Source organism: Euprymna scolopes, chromosome 19, assembly GCF_053919585.1.
Source record: "Euprymna scolopes isolate OS-2025 chromosome 19, ASM5391958v1, whole genome shotgun sequence".
NCBI lineage: Eukaryota > Metazoa > Mollusca > Cephalopoda > Sepiida > Sepiolidae > Euprymna > Euprymna scolopes.
This window is the reverse complement of record NC_136500.1, coordinates 81,751,458-81,776,383: the sequence shown is the minus strand read 5'-3', so window position 1 is coordinate 81,776,383 and position 24,926 is coordinate 81,751,458. Positions and strand designations below refer to the sequence as shown.

The following is a 24,926-nucleotide window of genomic DNA, read 5'->3' as shown; positions in this document are numbered from 1 at the left end:
GAAGGTTACCATGTTGTATTCAACTGGGAAGCAGGCCAGTGGAACAGTGTTCCACAGGTGGGGAGTTCTGGGGAAGATACTTTGTTCATGGAATTAATGTTTAGATTTAGGCACAGATAGAGAGTGGGGGAAATCATTTATAGTGGTTGTAGCTAGACGGGTGTTTTTTTGTAAAAGTTTGGCAAGATAGATTGGAGTTCAGTCGAGCACTTGTCATGAAAATAACTTCAGAGCAGAGACAGCTTGTAAGAACTTTTCTCTGAGAAAGAGGTTGTAGGGAAGAGAAAAGAGCATCACCTACTAGGTTTTGAAGTTGGTTTTGAACTCTATCAAGGCTGGATGAGGCACACCGAGCAGCTCCTGCCCAGATCTGGCAACAATACTCCATTTTAGGCTGTACCTGACTCTTATACAAATAGAGGATTGCTTCAGCAGTGAGATATCTTCTGAACGGTAGAATGATTCAACCATTTTTCCAGTGATCTTGGCAACAGATTTGATGTATGTGTTCTATTTCAGATCAAGAGTGAAGATCAGTCCCAGAAGCTTGTCAAGACATGGCGCTTTCCCAAGACGAGAGCTATTCATTTCAACTGAGGGCATGATGGGGGTTATAGCGATTATGATAAAAGGAGAAAAATTTGATTTTCAAAAGATTAAAATTAACCAGCCACCCTTTTCTCCATTGTACCACGTTCTCAAGATCAGAAGAGAGAGAATCAGAAAGATGTTGGTCATTGCTGGCCTTTGATATGTTGCCATAGATTGTGGTGTTGCATAAGTGTCTACGAATGACCTATGAATGCGATTTGAGAGATCATTGATGAAGATCAGGAAGAGTTGAGCCCATGATGGAATCTTAAATTTGAAATAATACTTTCATTGCTAAATGAAAAAGTTTGAATGAATGCACTTAAAAATATCCATATACCTGTGTGTGAAGCTCTTATATGAGATTCTAGGCATTTATATTTAACTAGCGGGACCCGTGAAAATTTTACAGGGGACTCATTCATATGTAATATATTGATGCTGGCATTCTGTAGATGTTTAGCGTAAATGGAGACGCTCTGATATTATTGTAGCTTTTTTGTTAAAATTGCAAAAGTATTTATCTAAGCTTACAGGGACGCCCGGTCATAAAGTACGTTTGATTATGATATTTTAATTCTTGCAGATGTTGTATACATTATAGAGTTAATTTTCTATCGATTTATATATTATAAAGTTGCGATTTCAAAATAAAAAATATATCCATATGACTTGGGTGCATCAGCTTGAATCGAAACCAAAACTTATGAAAAAATATATATAACTTGAGTTCCTTCAACTATAACCAAAACCAAAACTTATGAATAATTCTTCGTGAAATTATTCATAAAAAAATAAATGACTTGAATGTCATCAGTTATAATCGAAATCAGAACCGAAACCAAAACTTATGAAGAATTCTCGGTAAAATTATTTATTACAAGAAATGGATGTCTAAAGACAGTCACTCGGATGTGAGCGTGGCACACAAAATAAATAACATACACGCTATCCTATTAATATATAGATCATGTGAGAGTGAACCTTCGTTTTATAGAAATCTAATTTTAACACGCACCAAGATGTACTGTTTCGGCCTTTTATCAATCTGTAGGGTGAACATATACTTTTGGGAGAGATCAATTTATATAAATAAATCAGACTATTGAACAGCACCTGTCGTTTGATCAAACATTGCTGAAAGCCTACCAACCTGAACAATCTGCATCTCTTCACTGGGATTGCCCCTGCAGATATGAAACGAGAAGTTTTTAACTGGAGCTGATGGACGCCACCTTTTCATGTATGGAAACTCCAACTCAGGTACTAAAGAAGAGAAACTTCCTAAGCCGTGTCCAGCCTCTAACAAAAAGGAAGAAACAAGACTGCGTCTATGGACCTACAAAAGAATGAAACTCTTTAATAAAACAAGAATGAAACTTTTAAAACTCCGTTTACAATTCCTCTTTTTTTTTCTTTTTTTTTTTACATGGGGGTCACCACTTACCAAGGCCCAAAGGCCACTCAGGGATAAGGGTTGTTGCGTGTACAGTAATCAATGGGACAATATTGTAGTAATCATTAGTATTAGGGGTTTCGATAGAGTGTCTTACTTAAGGGGGCGGTTTGTCAGGAGAAGACGTCCAAGTTGTAGTCAGGTGAGAAACAGGCAAGCGGCAGAGAGTTCCACTGGCGTGCAGCTCTAAGAAAGAAGCTCTGCTCATGGAATCTACGTTTGGATTTAGGCACAGATAAAGAGTGGAGAAAATTATTGACAGTAGTTTCAGCCAAACGGGTGTTTCTCGTGAAAGATTGGCGAGGGCGGACGAGGGATTGGAGCTCAGAGGAGCACCTGCCATGGAAATAACGATAAAACAAAGACAAGCTCGCAACGTCTTTCCTGTGGGAGAGAGGTTGCAGGGAAGAGAAAAGGGCATCCCCACTAAACCACGAAGTCTATTTTGTACTCTGTCAAGGCAGGATAGGCTGTTTTTAGCAGCTCCTGCCCAGCAGTACTCCATCCTTGGACGTACTTGGCTTACAACTATTGTCGCATTTTCATTTTTTGCAATATTAAAAACTTGATGCTGGTGTTATTAATATTATAAGCTTTGTTACAGTAAAAAAAAAAAGAAAAATGTCACCACAACTTTAAAAGTTTCATCTTTTTTTATTAAAGAGTTTCATTCTTTGAATTTTGTTAAGGTTAAAAACTGATTTTTTTAAAACCTTACTATAACATTTACTTTTTAATTTAAAAAAAAAAAAACGTTGCTGTAGCTTCTTTTTTAAATGTTTTCATTTAATGAAAATATTGTTGATTCGTTGTTTCTTTTCTTAATAGTCGTGTACAGGCTACATTTTTTTATTATTAATGTTATAAACTTTGTTACATTAAAAAACATTTGCCGTGGCTTTCTTTTTTTAATGTTTTGATTTAATCCTGTATATAAAATTTTGATTGAAGAAATTCCCCTCTGGACCAAATTACCATAGGTTTGCAATAACAGATGCCACATACAAATTTATTATGTCTAAACTATTACCCACCATCTCCTGTATCTTTTGCATGCCATTACATACACATTCAATCATGATATTAAAACGCTAGATTTTATCCGTGGAAAACCACCATCACAATCGCAACATTATAAGAGGAAGGAGTCCCTACTTTTATCTCTATATATTTAGTCCTACCACTGCTACCAGTTGTCACCAGGTACGATTCTGCATTTTTCTGCCACAGTGTGATTACACCCTTCGTAACTGCAAGATTACATACATAGACATAACATATTCCTTTCGATTTCCCCATCAAAATTATTAACTTTTCCCTGACAATGTTCTGGTTTTTACGATTAGCTGAAACCGGACATTCTCATATTCTAGAATGAAACAAATTGCTACATTAACGAACAGTTCTTAAATTTGATAAACATGGTGTCGCCCTCCACAGGAGACACTAACATTAAAATGACCAACATATTAATCATTCAGAAATAGATATTTACATATTACTAACCTCATATAATGCCACAGACATTCACAGGTAAAAACTTGCATAAATGCGGTCTGATTTTCCAACATTGATTACCTATACTTCTGTCGCTATCCACAGGACACACTAACAAGCGCTAAAACAAAAAATAAATAAATAAAAACTATTAACTGCTCATAAACAGACAGTTAACTACTGAGAGCCTTATTTCATGGAACTAACGTGCGCAAGTAAAATAATTCATATAGGCACACAGTTTTCTCCACATATACTTGCAACTATTAACAAACAATTAAAATCGCTTTGTTTTCACAAAAGAAATGAAATAGGTAAAGCCTTTAAACTGTCGAATAAAAATTCACGGCTTTAATATTTTTAACAAATTCTCATTTAATATCGGATTACCATGATCAAATCACCGCTAAAAATAATCGTCCGCTTCCATAAAACTTAAACATTGAATTGGAAATTCGAAAACAAAATGAAACAAACTTTATTTTTATGACAATTTACTAAGAATTTTAAAGGACTTTCTATTCGACAGTTTAAAGGCTTCTGAGGAAGTCACAAAGTAACTATTAACAAACGATTAAAATTGCATTTTTTTACAAAAAAGTAAACCAAGTAGGTAAAGCCTTTAAACTTTTGAATAAAAATGTCACGGCTTTAAAAATCTGAGCAAATTCTCAGTTAATTTAAAAGATTGAAAGTTTAGGGAAATTTTCATTCCTTAGCCTTCGGGCCAAGATCACATAATTATTTTTTATTACTTATTTGTCGTGTTATTTGACCAATAGCGTTGTGTTATTTATTTCTTACATTTTCAGTGAATTTTATTCAAGTATACATGGAAAAAATAAAAGAATTAATAATTTTATTTCATTTTAGTAAGAAAGATAACAAATTAGTAATTCGTTCTAACTAAAATAATAACAGGGGTAATACATCTTCTCTAATAAAAATGAAAATAAAGTTTGTTTCATTTTGTTTTCGAGTTTCCAATTAAATGTTTAAAACGCGACACGGACAATTTTTTTTTGCAGTGATTTGGCCAGAGTATTTCGATATCGAAATTTATCAGTATCGCCCCTCCCCCCTCAAATGAGAACCCGCCATGAAACAAATGCATGGGTACTTGCGCTTTTCTGCTCCCATGCTGAAATAATATTATTTTGAAAGCCATTCTTAACATGGGGAGGGGAGGGTGTTTGGTAACTATTCTGTGCTTTTTTTTTTTTTACATAGGCATAACCACACTTATCAAGAGACCGCTCAAGGATAAGGGTTAAGAGTGTGCAGTAGTCAATTGGACAATATAGTTACCATTAGTAATGGAAATTTGGTAATTTGTTAACTTAAGTGGAACGCCGGAACAGCTCATTAAGAACTTGTTTACGCTGGACTTGAAGACGATCAGATTGTAGTCAGCAGGAAAACGGAAGACAGTTCTGCAGGCGTGCAGTTCTAAGAAAGAAGCTTTGTTCATGGAATCTACGCTTAGGTTTAGGCACAGATAAAGAGTGGAGAGAATTATTGATAGTGTTTTCAGCTAGACGAGTGTTTCTTGTGAAAGTTTGGTGGGGGTGGGGGGACATAGATTGAAGCTCAGTTGAGCACTTGCCATGAAAATAACGATAAAACAGAGACAAACTCATAACATCTCTTCTGTGAGATAGAGGTTGCAGGGAAGAGAAAAGGACATCGTCTACGAAGCTATTTTGAACTCTGTCAAGGCAGGATACCTAACAATTTAATAATAAAAAAAGATATTGTGAAGCTTGAATTTAATCTGAATAAACTATTAAAAAATAGCGAGGTGACAAAGATGCACAATCAACCAAAAGATGTTCACTGTTTGCTTATTTTTGTTTTTGCCTTTTGGTAAGATTGACGGTTACATTTCTTTAAACGCGCACACATTAACATTTTTTGGGAAGAGGGGGTAATTAAAACATTGCATCCATCTCCACATTTTTTGTTACAATTACAACTTTTACCTTTTGCTATTTACTAGTATGGTAGACGATTAGATTTCTTTTAAACGCACACGCGTTAGCATTTGGGGGGGGGAGTAAATTTTTACATTACAGCCATCTCCATATTTTTTGTGACAATGACCACTTTTAAAGGTTTTCATCTATACTGATTGTGAAAATCTCGCTCAAATTTTGCACAGACAAGTGCTTCTAAAGATATAAACACATGTATTCTGCACTGTAATTCAATGCCTGCCAGATTTGTACTTGCATGCGCAATACAAAGATCCACTTCTCTTCCATCGACAACCATATCAATTGCGGGTGGGTATGCTAAGAGAGGCTTCCACTGGGCAACGCCAGTTAACGGAAGACAGTTTTGTGAAACTCACTTGCTTTACGAAGTGAACAAAAAAAAAAAGCCAATCAAAAGTGACAAAAAAACAAAACAGTGACAAAAGAGGATAAGCAATTAGAGGCATTTGCTTTTTAGTGTTTGTTGGAATTGCTTTGTGATTCACCTGCCACAGAATATTATTTTTCATTTTAAATTATACAGGTTGATTGAGAACGTACTGTGGAATTTCCGTGGGTCCCACTAGTATAATAATAATAACAATTAAAACACTGTGTATAGTGCAGAGGTGCAAGTAATAATAATAATAATAATAATAATAATAATAACAATGAAAACATTGTGTATAGTGCAGAGGTGCAAATAATAATAATAATAATAATAATAATAATAACAATGAAAACATTGTGTATAGTGCAGAGGTACAAATAATAATAATAATAATAATAACAATGAAAACATTGTGTATAGTGCAGAGGTGCAAATAATAATAATAATAATAACAATGAAAACATCGTGTATAGTGCAGAGGTGCACTTAAACTCATCAAAAGTGAATGTACCTATATGTGTGCCTTTGGAGAGGGGGGGGACGTTAGTTTTGGCAAATTTTGTGTATAAATTACTCTTTTTGTATTTGAGGTAAGCAAGTATACGTAATACTTCAGGGAGATGAACACCCTTGCCATGAACAGATTCAGGTCCCCCTTAGGCAAGGTGTAGCACTCTTTAGCTTCCCTCTGATACTCTGAAGGATTACCATGCAGATGAGGGAGGGGTAGACGGTGTCCCTCTGCTCAGCCGTGATACAATACATCTAAGAAAAGAGGGGAGGGGCTCTGTAGAAAATACAAATCAGAGAGAGTCCGTTGGTCCTGTACATCAATTTTCTAGCGATGGTGTCACAAATAAAACAACTGCTTCCAATTTGCCATGAGCCAGCACAGAAGTAGTAAGGCCCAGAAAACTGTCATGAGAACACTGTATGCAGTCTGGTTTAACTGGAGATAGCAAAGCATAATAAAAAGATATGCAATAATAATTTTAAAATAATTTATTAAATGATTAAAAGCATTTTTTTTTTAAGAAGATTGTTTTTTTGTTTTTTTTTTGTTGTTTGTTGTGTTCTTTTTGTTTATTTTTCTCTTGGTATTAACCCCGGAAAGTCTCAGAAAAAAAAAATGATTTTATTCATTCAATAAAATATTTTATAACATTATTTGTTTTTTTCTAAGATTTTAAAATTAACCTTATAAAATAATGTTTTAAAAAATGTCACCAAATTTCTATTATGCAATAATAATTTTTTTTCAAATATATAGTGCCAAGTGACATTTATTTAGGATTCCCCTGAACTTAACTATAACCCAATTTGAACTTGGTTTGTCTGATTTCATAGTCTGTGTCGTATATGTGAATTTAGATCTTTCGATATGTAGTAGGAATGGTCTGAATGAATTTGCCGATCTTGGTTAATTGCCAGAACAAATATCTGAAATGTTTTGCTTTCCACTTCAACTAATGTTATTTAATTCAGTTGATTGTAAGCCAAGATGGTCAGCATAGATGAAATACCAGCTACCGCCTCCCCCCATCTCTTTCCACATCCTTTCGATCCTAGGAAGCTCTACTGACAAAAGGATACTCATTTAATAACGCACACTTTTGTTGAACTACTCCATTTACAACTACAAACTCTTCCATGCATATACAACGGACATTATCAGCTTCATTACAAAAAAAAAAAAAAAAAAAAATGTGCCTAATTATTTTTGAATGGACCAATTTTTCGTCTGGTTTAATTTTGTTGGCTACAGTGGCATATCAACCCTTGTCAGTGATTTAAGGCCAACATTTGTTTATTTCATAAAAATCAGAAAACAGCACAGCCCCTTCCCCTCTAACCAACACCAAAAAAAAAAAAAAAAAAAAAAGTAGCTAAGCAGTACAACGTCAAGCTTAACAATAACAAAAGCATTGTTGGATCATCAAAGTTAAGCAACGTTGACCTGGTCAGTACTAATTGGTAAATATAAGATACTGTATGTGCTCTCTGCTTATCTCGGCATTGTTTCCAGTTGTCTTAAACTCCTCCTTGACACTGGAATAAAACAGTGTCAATTCAGGAGAGATGTGGTTGGAGATTACACAACTGTTGCTCCACAATTATACATGCAACCACCCTTACAGGTGGTATCCATTGTCTCTCAAAATCATAACTACCCCCCCCCCCAACAAAAAACAAATATTGTCTATGATTGGCTTAAATCTCTTCTTGAGACCTCACAACCTATGAATTTAAAATCACATAGACGGATTATTATAGCAAATTTATCCAGAACTTTTCAGACAAAGCACAAGTACTAAAAATTATAATAAAGAAATATTTTGTTACTGCCCCAAATGTGTTACATAAGGAGGGCCATCTTCGAATAGAAAAGTTTGAATGACACCTTAGAGTCAGAGGTGACCCCTGAATGGAAGCCAAATAAAACCACCTGATTACTGACCAACGATTTTGTCTTTTTGCTGTTGACATTTCAACCGGTGAAAGTGTGTCTGAGTGCTGTCCCCAATGGAGGCAGCACGCACTGTTTGGCTGGGTGTAGCGCGGCAAGCTATTCATTTATCCATCTGCCTGTCTTTGATGCCTCTCTGATGTTTTATGTGACTGTGTATCTTTTAAAATAAACAGACACAGGTGTCCGTTTGATTTTGTCAGCAGACTAATGGAACCTGGGTTCATGACAACGACATGTGCCTAACAGGTAAGTAAAAACGTAACAAATTGTTGAAGCATGAAAGAAAACATACCGAGACATTGCATTGTTTAAAATCCTCATGCTTCTCGAAATTTGCCCCCCCCACTCCATCCACATGTGCACATGCACATTATCACTTGTGCATTATCCTGTGTGCTATGCACTTGTAGGAGTTCTGGTGCACCTGAACATTGCACATTATCATCATTATAACACATTGAAAATGAAATTAAAATAGTAAATTTAACTCTATTAGTAGTATATATATAAATAAAACAACAGATGTATGTGTGTGTCAGCCTGTGTTAGAAAATATTTAACTGATAAACTCTTAAACTACTAGTTAAATAACACTGAAATTAACAGGAAATAGTAATCATACACTAAAGATAGTTTATAATGAGTAAAATCTTTGTTTGGATGGATTTATAACACGTACAGAAATATCTCGGCAATCTGAAATGTAAAATGTTCCTCTCGACTTGCTGACATATTTCTGTTATTTTTGCGCATGTGCAAATTCATTCATAGCTTGAAATAGTTTAATTTTAAATCTTTCTTATCTATTTGTCGATAGCTCAAACAGTAGGGAACAGCATGCTTTGGTTTTGATTTTAGCTGATGACACCTAAGTCATTTGTTTTGGAAATTTTTTAAATCAGTACTATATATTAGCTATATATAAAATTCAATAGAGAATTGGCACTATAATAATAAATACGAAATCTGCATGAATTCAAATATATTTAAGCATATTTTACGATTAGGTAAGCCCTTTATAAAAACGAGTAAAATTTTTTCATACGAAATCTGCATGAATTCAAATATATTTAAGCATATTTTACGATTAGGGGGCCCTTTATAAAAACGAGTAAAATTTTTGTTTGGATAGATAAATAACGTGTACAAACATATCAGCAAGTTGAAAACTGTTCATTTTAACTTACCGACATATTTTCACTTCTTTCTGCGCATGCCCATATTCAATTCATTAATATTAAATCTTTCTTACCTATCTCTTGATAGCTACATTGGTAGGAGATGCAGCTGGAGCACTAAATGTTTTGGTTTCGAATCTACCTGATGGTATCCTAGTAATTTTTTTTTAAACTTTTGAAATCACATGCTATATATTAGGTACAATATAATATTCAATAGAGAATTGGCTCTATAACAATAAATACAAAATCTGTATGAATTAAAATAAATATTTAAGTGTATTTTACGACCTCCCTAGGCACTCCCTGCCAGTAAATAAATAAATATAAAATATACATCATTATCACATTGTCACACAAGTTCTTGCCAGATCATCAAAGTTTAGCAACCATGAGCCTGGCCAGTACCAGATGGGTGACCATTTGGGACTACTAGGCACTGTATAGGATGGCAGTGTGGAAACACCTTACCTCTGCTATCCAGGGGAAAACTCTTGGGTAAGGTTGAGTACTCCTTTAACACCCTGATCCGGGTATGTAAAGACACTCTAAAGGAAAAATGCTTCCCAACACCTTGGAAAATTTCATTAATTTGCGTAGTATTTAAAATATTGGAGATCAATCATCTACATCTCAGTACAGACCAGTCAGTTTTCTGTGTGTCATGATTAAGTTGACTGAATCTGTGTTATATAGAGAAATTGTTAACCACCTCAGCAAAAACAGCCTACTCAGTGACAAACAATATGGTTTCCATCTTGCAAGATCTACAGCTGATGTACTTTTTATTTTTATTTTTTTTTAATTCAATTTTCACCCAAAACAAGACACAGTGCTACTTTGAAGTAGGGGGCTACTATCGGGGACATAATTTGCGGGGGCATTATGAAGGGAGATGAGTAGCAAGATGTTTGTTCACATTACACTTAAATTTCTGCATATCGGTACAGTTGGCAAAGCAGAATCCCGGAAAGGAGTTCCAAAGACTTGCAGTTCTGGGGAAGAAACTATTGGAGTAAAACGCTTTCTTACACCTAGTGATCTCTACTGTAAAGGGGTGGGACTTAGTTGCTTGTTGGGTTTGTCGGGGGTAGTCATGTCGAGGAGGTACAAGTGTTTGCAGTTCGTCAGAGCATTCACCATTAAAGTATTTGTAGAACAGGCAAAGGGATGCAACATCTTGTCGATGGGACAGAGGCTGAAGCCTAGATGACAGTTCAGGACCTATCAGGTTGGCGACTCTCTTTTGAACCCTGTCCAGGAGTGAGAGACAAGCAACAGATGCACCGGCCCAAATGTGACAACAGTACTCCATCCATTGGCGAATGGTGGCCTTATAGAGGTACAGGATACTTTCAGGCATAAGTAATTTTCTAGCATAGTAGAGAGAGCCCACCTTTTTTGGAGTTGTCTAGGGTTTTATGATACCATGTACTTGAGAGGGGTGATTTTCAAATCGTCTAGTGTGGCGTCTGTCTGCAAAGGAAAGTCGGGGAGGGAGTGGTGTGCCGGGTTCAGTGTGGAGTTTGAGGCAAACCGACTGGCAAGCAGATTAGCCTTGTCGGTTGCCGTGCAAGCAACCTCATGATTGTTTGATAGTAGGGTTGACCGCCCATTATTTACTACACTGTTGTAGATTTTCCAAAAATCACGGGTTCTTAATTTCTGTGCTTCCATGCGTTTTCTGGTGGTTTCAGTGTAATCTCTTAACTGTCACTATTACTCTCTTACAATTATTTCTAGCTTCTATATACTTCTGTTTGTTTGAATTGGACTTATGTCGGTTGAATCTGCGGAATGCATGCTGCCTTTGAGCAATGGCAGTGCACAAGCAGAAGTAAACCATTGGTGAGAGTGGGGCTTGCTATAGAATTTCTGTGCGGGAACATGTGCTTCAATTGCAGTTTTGAACCATTCAGTGGTTTCATTTGCACACTGTTCTGCTGGAAGAGAAAAGATATTTCGCCATGGGGCATTTCTGATGAGTTCCCTGATGGCTTTCCAGACAGCCTTTTTGTAACACCTTGTTGTTTTGAGCAGTGGGTCTTCAGCTTTAGGGCGAGAATTTAGGGTGATTTCTACCATTATCACAGCGTGATCAGCATTCCCGAGTGAGCTGTGGGCATTTGTTGTACAATCATTGAGAACTGTTGTCAGAGAGAGATCTAGAAGTGAGGCATGTTGATCTTGCTGGTCTGGGAAACGTGTCGGAAATGTAACCGTCTGAGATAGGGAATGGGATATAGAGAAGCTATGTGTTGTGCTACCAGCTACATCTGTGTAATTAGAGAATCCAAGCCAGTTACTGTGATGGACATTGAAGTCACCAAATACATGTACTTGTGCACTAGTATCAAGGGAGAGTGCTATGTTTATGCTGTTTATTAGGGTACAGTCCTGAGTTGACAGAGTGGTATAGAAAATACAAGTAGCTAATATTGTGTTGCATATTTAGTCTGAAGCACATAAAGGCCTGATTGTCTGATTCTAGTTTTATTTCTCTAGTCAGGGAGAGAGTGTTACGAATATAGACTCCAAGCCCATACATATGTCTGTCCGAGTCCTTACGGCAGAGTGGGAGATAACCAGGCATGTTAAAATGGTTAGAGGGAATGAAGGAGTGAAGGTTAGTTTCACTTAATGCTAAGATATCCGGGGTGTTTACAAGGAGAAATGATTCAACATCATCTAAGTTAGTTCTAAGCCCGCGGATATTCATAAATGCAAGCCTCAAGGGAGGAGGCAGGTTGGTTTTCTTTGAGTTTGGTCCTGGTTTAAACGTAACTTTTGCTTGAGCTGTCATTTCATTTTATTTAATTTAAAAGTTTCAGTTAGGGTGAGTGAGTGAGGGGTGCTGGACAAGTGGTTGTGCAGAATATCAGACATATCTGACTGTAATTTCACATGAGATCAGAGAATCTATCAATGGGGGCTTCCTCTCAAGAGCAATAGCTCTTGACATATCTGAGGTATTTGATATGGTTTGGCATAAAGATCTACCGAACAAGTCTATGGAATATCTGGAAATGACTTCTCAATCATCAAATCTTTTCTCTCCGATACCTTTTTACAATTAGTTGTTGTTGGGCAGAAGTCTGAAGCTTGAAGTATCAATGCTGGTGTGCATCAAGGATCAATCCCAGACCCAACTCTCTTATCTTCATGAATGAATCTCATTCTGGGATTTTGCCTTTGCAAGTCAACCTAGGCACAATATGTTTACTTAATGACAAGTGTGTTCGGGTCTGTAGATAACTTTCACATGTGTTTATTCATCAAATCACCAAATATTTATCCATATTCACACAGATGACACTATTATCTGAACGGCATAATCACACTGACACTCCGGTTAAGCAACATTGAACCTGGCCAGTACCAGATGGGTGACCATTTGGGAAGGCTAGATGCCGTATGTACTTTCTGGGAAGGTTGAGTGTGGGACTAGCGCCCTCACCCCGAAAAAAGAACTTCTCGCTACAAAAGCATTTACAAAATTGTGGATAGCCTATGCCTCTCCAGGGGCTCAAGACTTCAAAAGCCAGCAATAACCAAGATCTCTCTGAGTCTCTCTCCTCTGACCTTGAGCACATGGTGCAACGAGGAAAAAAGGTGTCTGGTTAATTTTAGTGCATCTAAAACCAAGCTTCTATCTTTTCACCATAAATGTTCTGATCCCCAATTTTCCCCAATTGATATGAATGGCTCTCGTCTCGTCTTTTACAAGCTTTTGGGTCTTATCTTCACTTTTGACTGAAATGTAGGACTTACATCAAATCTGTTGACAAGGTCACCGAAAATATGATTGCATCATTTTATTACTCCAGAAGGTATCTCACTCCTAATGCAATCCTCTACCTGTACAAGAAATTCTAAAGTCCTAAAATGGAGTACTGTTTCCACATGCTCAGATCACCCTATCCTGCTTTGATAGAGTTCAAAACCTGCTTTAAAACCTAGTAGGTGATGCCCTTTTCTTTTCTCTGCAATATCTTTTCATGGAAAAGATGTTATAAACCTGTCTCTGCTTTATCATTATTTACATGGCAAGTGCTCATCTGAGCTTCGATCTATGCTCTCGCCCCTTGATAAATTTTCATAAAATACACTTGTCTATCTACAACAACTAACTATCAATAATTTCCTCCACTCTCTATCTGTGCCTAAATCTAAATGTGGATTCCATGAAGAAAACTTCTTTCTTAGAACTGCCTGGCTGTGGAACTCTGTTCCATTGGCCTGCTTTCCAGCTGACTACAATATAGTCATCTTCAAGTTCAATGTAAACAAGTTCTTGTTGAGCCGTCCCTTTAAATAATCAAATCATACCCAATTTCAATCATTAACAATGAGTACAATCAGTACATCAGATGTAGATCTTGCAAAATGGAAACCATATTGTCTCAGCGACCACTCATTTACTCCTATCCTTGAGTGGCCTTTGGGCTTGATAAGCGGTGATTACCTTGTAAAAAAAAAGAGTTCTACTCTGATGTCATCAAAGAGTTCTTTTATAGTGTTGATGTCATAGTATCTTTGTCGCATGCGGATAAAATCAGCACATTCTATCATAAAATTGTCTCACTGCGTATGGCATATGACATGGCCTGTATAAGAGAAGCCATGTTGTTTATGAGAAGAACTTCACAAGTGATGGTTGGGAGGAGAATTTGCATGTAATAGTTGTGTAATATATTTGATGAGAAGAACTGTAGATGCAGTGATGTTGTATTACTGCTGTGTTTAAAAAAATAATAACTAACATTGATGTATAATGATGTCTCTTTATAGCTTAGTGGCGTTGAATGTGTCGGGTGAGTGAGAGAAGTGGAAGAAGTAAGAAAATTGATGGAGGTTGATCTCTCAAACCTGATAGCCAGTTGAATTTCTTGATTTCAATTTTAGCTAGTTTGTATAACATTCTTGGACGCACATGCTTCTACTTCTAAGCATTCATTCTGGGGCTTTGCCCTTGCAAGTCAACTTAGGCACAATATGTTTACTTAGTGACTAGTGTATTCGTGTCTGCAGATAACTTTCGCATGTGCTTATTCATCAAATCACCAAATATTCTATTTCCCAGAGAGTTGTACATTCATATCAATTAACCACATTTTGTTTCTTCCAGCCAGGTGCATGTCTGTGTCAAGTAGGTTTTATTCTTACCAAGGTGGCATTTGCAGTACACCAACCTGTGGTTGTAAAAGGTGTTTTCTTTTAGAGATGGCAAACTTTAAATTGAGAACTCTATTTTCTTTAATTGCAGATTTGGCAACTATGGGTTATTTTGAGCTCAGCTTGGTTTGGCAATTCATCATGAAAATACTGACACCCGAACAGCATTTGCAAATTGTGCAAATTTATTTTGAAAATCATTTTGATCACATTTGATGAACGAATTATTTTATAAAATTGGACCTGTCAACTGACCACTTCGTTTATGTAATTTAATCTCATTAGATTATTTTCTTTAGGGATATATAAAATCCCATGTCTGCATTGATAACCCAGCCACGATAGACCACTTGGAAGACAACACTCAATACATTATTGCCGAAATACAGCATACTTTAATGTGTATAGTTTGTGAAAATTAGACCTCTAGATTATACCATATATATGCCAGCCGCGTGCCATATGCCCAAAATTGTTCTTAAATTATAAATGCAAAAAAAAAAAAAATTTAAATCTTTGTAACCGTCATAATTATCCACTATATATCAAATATTCTATAATTTAAATAATAAAAGGACAGCCCGCTAAATATAGCAATAGTTTCCACTTTAAACGTTTAATTGTAAAAATATATCCGATATAAATAAAATTTATTTTTCATTACAGCGTATAACCGTGAAGGATGGGTAAATTGTAGTCTCAAAGAAAATTCTGGAAAGGGCATACAAGCTCTCTAGTTTCTTTCCTTGGACAATAAAAGAATGTATCAACTCTCTCTCTTTCTCGCCACTCCATGTGGACCATACACCAGGATCTTGCCTATGACCTCACTTTCCCTCTTCATATGATGGCAAAGTCTTTCTTAATAGGAGCCATAACCTCTCTACGTTTTTGTCAGCTTATTATATCATTGTGTACATGATCACCCTCCCTCCAAATGTCCCCCCAAAATATGTGTATGTATGTCCTACATATGTACGTTATTATTAGAACACTTGTATTTTCGTTACGAAAATACAAGTGTTCTAATAAAAAAATTGAAAGAAAAAGAAAAAAAGAAAAGAAAAGAAAAAACCCGTTACACTAACCTAATTCCTTAGCTCCACACGTGGTAAAATTTAGAGATAATTTTCTAATGTAGAGAGCAATCCACTTCCCCAAAAAGGGGAATTCTGGATGGGAACAAAAATGCCTGTATTCTCCAGTCGGTATTCTTCCACGAATGAGTGTGTCTAAGGTGACAGACTATACTCATACCTTATCAAAAGGACAAAGAAGTAATGCTTGGAAGAATGGCCCAGATACTACACTTTGATCCTAGCCAGAATGCAGGATCCTCCAGTGTTCACATATTGTCATATATTTTCATAAATAACTACCTAGCTTTACTCATCTATTGAACACTCTTATATACTGAAAATCAATACATAAAAAATATTATTTTTTATCAAAGTGTAGTATCTGTTCTGATGCTGCAGTGCTGCTGCACTTCAACTTTTGTTCTCAGTTAGTGGAGGAGAAATCCTTCACGACTGAGATAATTTTAAATTTTTGTTCCTTTTCTCCACATTAAAAAACGACTCTGGTGTCGAACTCTGCTCTCGTGGGGAGGCAAAGTAAATATGAACATTATATATATATATATATATATATATATATGTGTGTGTGTGTGTGTGTGTGTGGTCTATCTATCTATATATATGTGTGTCATCTCTCTCTCTCTCTTCTTATATATATATATATATATATATATATATATACACACACACACACACCACTCCCACGCAGGAAGGAACTTATTTTTTTCTTTCCTTCTATATTTTACTTATCTAACTGCAGATAAAAGTATTCCACATTCTTTCTCCTCATCCTGACATCATCTATGCACCCACCAGATTCTTTCTTTCTTCCTCTTCTCGACATATTCCTCTTTGTCTCCCTGATTTCTCTCTCTCGTGTTGGCCATTCCTCTGTTTACCCCATCTATATATCTGTACCTCTCTCTGTCTTGTTTTGGTTCTTACCCCTCCCCCCTGTCTAACCCAGTTCTTCTTGCATGTGCCTCTCCCCCTTCTCTCTCACGCCAAACAACCGGCCACAAGTTTCTTCCTCCGTGCGGAGGAGAGCGAATCGCGAGCTAAAAGTTCTAACTTCGATCAAGCAAAAAAAGAAAAACAAATCGAAAAAATGGCTTCTTACCATAGTAACACCTTAACTTCACCAAAGAAGAAAGAAGATTCATTTCTGGATAAAATTGGGACTTTAGCCCGTAAAAAGAAAGCCAAAGAAGGTAATCCTCATTTTATTTTCGCAAAGAATGTCTTATCTGGTCTTTTTTTTTTTTTTAAATTTCGACAGGAATGTTTGGTGTGGCAGGGGAAGGCACTCTCTACTACAACATTCCAAATATGGGCGTCCTAAAAAAGAAAACAAACATGTTCTAAACCTAATTCATATTTATTTAGTTAAGTTTAATATCTGTCCTAAAAGAAGAAAAAAAAAAAAAAAAAAAAAAAAAAGTCGTGTATAGTTGAAGTTATAATCCAAACATTTATTTTATCTTCCTGAAACTCGTAACTGTTGAAACAAGGAATTCAACTTTTCTTAAAAGCATATTAACTTTCCGAAACTTTTAAGAGTTTCACTTTGATAGTTTTTTTTTTTATAAATAATTAACTGTCAATATTTTTCTTACGTAAACAATGAAATCTCTATAGTCCGAGCCAAGATCAAAATCAAAGTGTAGTATCTGTTCTTCAAATGCTGCACTGCTGCTGCACTAGTGCACTTCAATTTCTTGTTCTCTGTCAGTGGAGGAGAAACCCTTCACGACTGAGACCATGTTAAATTTTTGTTCCTTTTCTCCACGTTAAAAAACGACCCCTAGTGACTAGGGGCCCTAGTCTGTCGCGTGGGGAGGCAGGCATTGTGAATAGGAACCTCGTGTAACTGTTTGTGTTACTCGCCTCTACGTGACTTAAAATTTGTTTGTTTGTTTTATTTCTCGACTTTTCTCTACTCATTTCACCCGATAATTTATTTAAAAAAACGAACACACACACACACACACACACACACAAATAAAAACACAGCAAAAACAAAACAACAATCCAATTAAAAAATTGGTGTTAGTGCACTTACTGATCCGTGCTATTTATTAAATCGTATTTCACCGGTTAATTAAAGTTTTATGTTTTTTTTTTTTTTTTTTTTTTTTAAATTCAATTGTAAGGTACAGAATAGGTACAAAACATCCTCCCCTCCCCATGTTAAGAATGGCTTTTTAAATAAAAACGTTATTATTTCAGCACGGAACTGCAGTCTGCACAGCAGCACGCCACAGCACGCACTAGTACCCGGAATACATTTCTGTTTCTTCGTAATTAAAAGAGCCATTTCAATCAATCCAAGCAAGATAATAGCTGTCACCGTGACATTTATTGGGTGGTTTTGAGAACTGGTTTTCTAACTATTCTTTCAGTATTTTGTTTTATTTTCGAGTTTTGTGCGATGATCGAGACTCCAAAGATGGCGACCTTATTTCTACCATCTTGTCGTTCTAATTTAGCGGTTCTAGCACTATTTGTGTTTCAAACTCTTTAAAAAAAAAAAAAAAAAAAAAAAAAAAAAACCTCTTAAAAATACATTGTTACACTAGAAGAGTAATTTATCTTGCCTTTGCTAACATATATTTGTTCGTTTTGTTGTCTATAGTAATAAATGCCCTCTTTTTTTTTTTTTTTTTTTTTTTAAATTCTTAGAGAAATCCTTATCTTAAAAAGAGTGGAAGTTATTAGCAATCAATAATTTTATAAATAAATTTAAACAACATTACCGTAAAAGTTAATTATAGTTTTCTAATTGGTTCAGTTAAATTTAGGTGCTTATACAAAGTAAGGCGACAGATCAAACAAGGGAGAGAAATCGTGAAACAAGGGAGATTTGGCGGACGTTTACAAAATTGACCCCCACCTCTAAATTCCACATTTTACACTTTTTTTTTTTTCGTTTTTCACGTTAATGTCATCGATTTCAAGCTTTCAGATTAAAAAAAAAAAAAAAAAAAAAAAAAATGACTTTTAGTGTCAGGGATCAGTTTTCAATTATAACGTTCTGCTAAATTGAACACGTACTTTGTGATCATCACAGAGAAAAATATTGCGACTCTTGCGCTACTGGTGTTTATTCCCGTTAAAAAAAGTTTAGTTTACATTAACTTGGTTGGTCATACATTTTGTCCGACGCTAACATTGCCAATGGGATATTTATATTCGGGTCAGACAAATAGTTTTTTAAAATTCACAAATAATTGTTATGAAACGCAAGAAATGATTTATTTACAAAAAGCAAGCTTCTATAAATATAAAAGCGAAAATGTATGTATGTATGTGTGTTCGCTTTTTCTGTATGTCTACAAAAGACTTTTTTCAGAGAAGCGGTCGGTCGCTTCACAACTTTTTAAAACTTTTTATATCACATATAAATCGTAATATCTCACAGTTAACAACGAAGCTCGCCTGTCTATTTAATTTGCTCGATTTCGAGAAGATAAATATTCAACATTTGTTGCTGGCCGCATGTGGGTTAGTCTTTTTCCTATAACATCTTGGGAAAATAAAAATTAAAAAAAGCGTTCCACAGTAAATGAATACTATCCCGCAGTGAAACTTGACCTCATTAACTCATTAAAACGGGCACCTGCCAAATCCAAGTAATTAAATTCAAATGTCTTTCCGTTAGCATCTCGCGGTGGGGCAATCGTTAACGTCGCACGTTTTTTTTTTTTCACACTTCAATTTACAACTTTGCCTCAACGATTCGGGTCCGATCCTCATACTTACTTTTTTTTTTTTACCTCCCCCGGAGTTTCCACACACACCTCCAAACACCCGGGCAACGGCGGGTACCCCTCGCTAGTCTTCTATAAAATAAATCTCACCTTTCTGTTTAAATGTATGTATGTTTCGCAAAAACTTTTGACAACGGCGACGGATTTTCATGAGATCGATATTGTTTTGGAGCTCAACCCTTTGGACAACAAATATCGAAAAATTGGCTAAAAACATCACCCTTAACTGGGCACTTTTCTACAGGAAGGGGTAGCTTTTTTCGCCGATATTTTTGAAAGTCCTCCCCCTCTTTTCGATTGATTAGCATTAATTTAAACATTCGTTACTTCCGGTTTGGCAATGGGCGCAACAGTAAAGACGTCAATTTTTTTTTTTTTTTTTTTTTTTTGGTCAACACACATGTCCAAACACCTGAGAAACGCCGGGAACCCAGGCTAGTTTTCTTATAGTTGGGATTCTTTCAAGCGAGACAACGCGGATAAAATAGATAAGATAGATGATGAGAAAGGTGGGGGGTGGTCAAGAAAGTTCTTTTCCTTAACCCCCCCCTTTTTTTTTTTTTAGATTGGAATAAACACCAGTCGCGTAAGAGTCATAATATTTTTCTCTGGTGGTCACGTGTTCAATTTAGTAGAATGTTATAATTGAAAGTGATCACCGGTGAAAAAAAATGATCACATTTAAAAAAAAAAAAAAAAAAAAAAAAAACAGTTATTTGCATATTTACTTGTAAAATCTAAAGTTTTAAACCTTTTTTGTTAAAAACCACGTTGATTTTTTTTTTTTTTTTTTTTTTTTTTAAAGTGAAACCTTGTTATATTGTCCAGAAAATTTTGTACAATTACAGCAATTTTTTCTATTTCATTCGATTTTTTAGATATTTAAAAAAAAAATTCACTCAATAAAGAAGAAATAAAATATATTAAATCAAAAACTCATGCATTTTTTTGATAGAAGAAAAAAAATCGAAAAATCGTTGAGTGATTTGTGTTTAATCAGCGAAAACTGATAAGTGATGTGATCATTTTTACGTACGGTAACCCATATTGACCAACTTTATTGATTTCAAATATCAAATTAATTACAAAGGGGAGATAAATCAAATGTTTGTTTCTTCATATAGTTACTATCAAGATTACTTTTGAAAAGTATTTGGTCTAATGTGTTGTTTTTCTGTTTTGGAAATAATTATTTATGTCCCCTTGAGACCTCCGTATTTAACAATTTGAAAAATCGAAGAAACACCACTTTGGCTAATGGCAGTCAACGAGTTGTGAAGATGCGGTTTTCTGGGACCCTTGCTTTAAAAAATCCTTTTATTTAAAAAATACATAGAATATAAAATATGAATATAGACAATTCTTATAAATGAAGAGTGGAAGCACCCATTGCTTAGCATTATTTTATAGATAAGTGATTTTTTGGCATTTATATATATTTATTAGATTTAGATTAAAATTCGTTGAATTTCGTGAAATCTTTTTTAAAGAAAACTAATGAAAAAAAAGTTGTATTTTTTTCGTTAAACCTTTCATTATTTTAAAATTTTGTATTTGCTTGTTTTTGAAAAAAAAAAATTAGGGTTTAAAATTGCATTTTCATATTGTTATAAGCTTCGAAACAGTCTAATTAATCAAATGTTTATTCACTAGTTTGTAATGGCGACTTCTGACACTGCTAGTGTTTGGGTCCGATGTCTGATGGTGTCCTTTCTAGTTTTATCTTACCTTTGATGTGGTCAGTTTTTGTTTGTTGCACGCGCGTATCTTGGAAATAATTATGTCTTCGAAGGTCTGGTAGCTGTTTCTTCCAGCTGAAAATCTTTTTCTTCCAATATTTGGCGAGAGGATCAGCAAAAAATATTCTTCCAAATTCTGCTTTATGCACACACACACACACACACACACACATTTATATATTTGTGGTATATTTCCTTTTTATATATAGCAATCCTAATTTAAATGACTGATTTTGTGCTATGAAACAGATACTGTCAAGAATTGTAAGTGTCAACTGAATTAAAGGAATAAATTGTAAGATGGTCAACATCATGAAATTTGGAATATAGACGTTTGTCATTCATTCATTATATCTAATATTCAGTACTATACATGCGATAGATTCCAATATAATAATGACAAATTCCAATATAAGTTTAAAGAAATTTTATTTACAAAAGATACGTAAACAGAATTGTGAGTAGAAAAGTTTTTGTCTGTTGGTATTCATGCATATACCATTGACTGTGATGTACAATTTTTTTTTTTTTTCATAGTATTTCTTTATTTTCTGTTTTGGTTCTTCATTATCGGAGGTAGTAGAATCGTGGAAAGGTGTATGTGCTTTTGTCGGTGAATTTGAAGGTGCATGTGGTTGTGTCGGTGAGTTCGAAGGTGCATGTGGTTGTGTCGGTGAGTTCGAAGGTGCATGTGGTTGTGTCGGTGAGTTCGAAGGTGCATGTGGTTGTGTCGGTGAGTTCGAAGGTGCATGTGGTTGTGTCGGTGAGTTCGAAGGTGCATGTGGTTGTGTCGGTGAGTTCGAAGGTGCATGTGGTTGTGTCGGTGAGTTCGAAGGTGCATGTGGTTGTGTCGGTGAGTTCGAAGGTGCATGTGGTTGTGTTGGTGAGTTCGAAGGTGCATGTGGTTGTGTTGGTGAGTTCGAAGGTGCATGTGGTTGTGTTGGTGAGTTCATATGACTCGTAAAGTTAAAGTTCAGCGTCTGTTGGTTCATTTTCCCAACATTTGTGAATTTTACATGCGCGTGTCAAACAGTGCTGTGTTGCCTAATCTGAATCAAGATTACATTCATTTATAAATTATATTTCCTCTTTTACCTGTTTTGTATTGTTCCAGTGTTTTTTTTTATTATTTTTTTTCGCATAATATTTTGCTATGTTTTTGGAAAACGTGTCTACATTCAATACAGCATAGTTAGATGTTAGTGGCTCACCGTATTGATTATACATATCAGTGATAGCGACGATGTGTTTTCATCATAAATCACATTAAAGAATTTAATTCTATAGCTCCCCCCACTTTTTTTTTTTTTTTTTTTTTTTTTTTTTTTTACTCATGTTCAATCCTTACAAAGCATATCGCCACTTGGATGTGAGGAGCTACTATTTGTGGCCATGTCTACGAAAGATTAACAAGATATTTGTTTATGTTACATTTAGACTTCTGCATATCAGTACAGCCAGGAAAGCAGGCAGCAGGAAGGGAATTCTAGCAGGAAAGGAAGTCTATCTGTTCGAGGAAAGAAACTATTAAAATAGAAAACTTTCTAGCATTTAGGGACATCAACAGTAAAGGGGTGAGATCTTATTGCTAAGCGGGTTTGTCGAGGATATGTACGTTGAGGGGGTACAAGTGAAACGAGTTCATCAGAACACATTCGATTAAAATGTGTAAAACAGGCACAGTAATGCAACATTATGGCGATGGGGCTGGAGCTTAGTTGATAAAGTGGGACCGATTAGATTGACAACTCTTGTTTGGACTTTATCTAAAAGGGAGAGACTAGTAGTAGATGCACCAGCCCAGATGTGGCAACAATACTCCATACATGGACGAATGGTGGCCTTGTAGAGGTACAGGATACTCTCAGGTGTGAGTAGTCCTCTAGCTCGATAGAAGGAACCCACTCTCCCTGCAGCAGCCTTTGCAATGTACTCTATGTATTCATTCCAGTTCATATTGCCCGCAAATGTTAGGCTGAGAAGTTTGAAAGTAGAATTCTCAGGTAGGGTGCTATTTGTCATGGATATAGGCGGTTGGAATTGTTAAAGGAGAGCAGCTTAGTTTTACTAGCATTAAATGTTACCATCCATTTGCGGGCCGATTCCACTAAGTCTGGAGGTCATTTTCTAACAATTCTGCCATTGTCTTGGATTTATGTACATCTGTTCTTCCCTCATGCATGTTATAGAGCGTTATATCATCAGCGAATTGGCATAGGTCTAGTGGTAACAAATATGTACATTCTGTTTTTTATTGCTTCTTTCTCTCGTATGACGTGTCTCCATGAGTCCTCATTTGAAGTCGAAAGCGATGGTGTTCTCTTGAGTAGTCGTTTATTCTTGTGTGTGAACCACATTTCGTCCGTGTATATCATCATCTTATCGACGCACGGGCCATAAGTAAAATTATCAGAAGCTTGTCATCACATTCTTCCACAGTTCATTAAACAGTTTCTTAAAGACCGTAAAATGTGTGATTTGCCACTGTTTGATGCGCTGGTTATGTGAAACCCGTTAATTTTAGGACATATTTTATGGTAGACCTCAAAAATTTTCCGTCCAAATTCTATGGGACATATGTTGTGGTGTTTAAACCAGGCGTCGTATATATTTAGACTCTTTTGTATGTCCCAGTACCTATTGGCGTCCATGTTGAAGAAGTCTTTTTTTTGTTTTATTTGTTCCAAAACTGGAGCTACTTTTGTTTGGCTGCGGCTTGTACTATATTGTTGAGGTTGGGTATATTACAGAAGATATTATTCCACATTTCCTTTTAGGTATTTTTTTTTTTTTTTTTACAAGACATCGTAATATCTTCAATGTTTGTCGAATTGCAACGTGCCATCATTTTGAGGATAAAGTTATATTTTTTGCAGCGCAAGGTAGTTGTTTTATTTGTCAATTCGTCGTCGTATGTGTGATTTGGTGTTTCCAGTTCTTTGGATGTAATTCTACTGAACATATTTTTTTGTTCATTTGTTTCCAAGTTACCAGCTGCGATAACTATTCTTCTATCTTTTTTTTTTTAAATATGCACATAATCCATATGGATTATACACTTTGGGACAGCTAAGAGTGTATGGACGTTCGCCGTGTTCGTTTAATAATGTTTTTAATAATGAGAAACTGTTCTGATATTAGACCTGTGTAATGCCAGGTTATCATACAGAAATGGTCGATGTCAGAACAGTTTTTCAAGGTGGCTGGCCCTACTTTATGTTGCACAATAGTGTACACTATTATTGCATATATTCTTTAAGTATTTGTGTGCGTCTAATTACTTAAATACAATTGCAATTTCTGCTGTTTGTGTATCTGGAATTTCAACTCATTTTCCCATCGTTAGATTCACGTATACGGTGTGATTTTACGTACTTGAAATTCTTGATTTAGTATCAACGAATTGCCATGTGTTCTTTTCTTTGTGTTACGTCTGCGACGAGTCCATTGTTGTTGGATTGGCAGAACGTGGAGTCGTGTAGCCTTGGTAGGATGTGTGCTGATGTGTGATTTTTCGATGTTTATATAAAGAACTTTCTGCTGATGTTTCATAAATTGTCTTTTTTAAATCTTGGTGGCATTGTATAATTTTGATTTGAAATTA

At 35.5% G+C, this 24,926-nt stretch overlaps 1 protein-coding gene across 2 annotated transcripts in view; it reads left to right on the top strand.

Annotated features, from left to right (window-relative positions):
• The window catches only part of LOC145239785 (alpha-parvin-like), a 471,664-nt gene that overhangs the window by 74,303 nt on the left and 372,435 nt on the right, over window positions 1–24,926 (top strand). The window contains exon 1 of one of the 2 annotated variants that reach the window (XM_080103282.1): window positions 16,728–17,024. The exons of the other annotated variant lie outside the window; for it this stretch is intronic. Coding sequence (XP_079959408.1) covers window positions 16,922–17,024 — 103 coding nt within the window. The 5' untranslated portion in view covers window positions 16,728–16,921. Of the gene's footprint in view, window positions 1–16,727; window positions 17,025–24,926 lie in introns of those variants that run through there. 2 annotated transcript variants of the gene reach the window in all.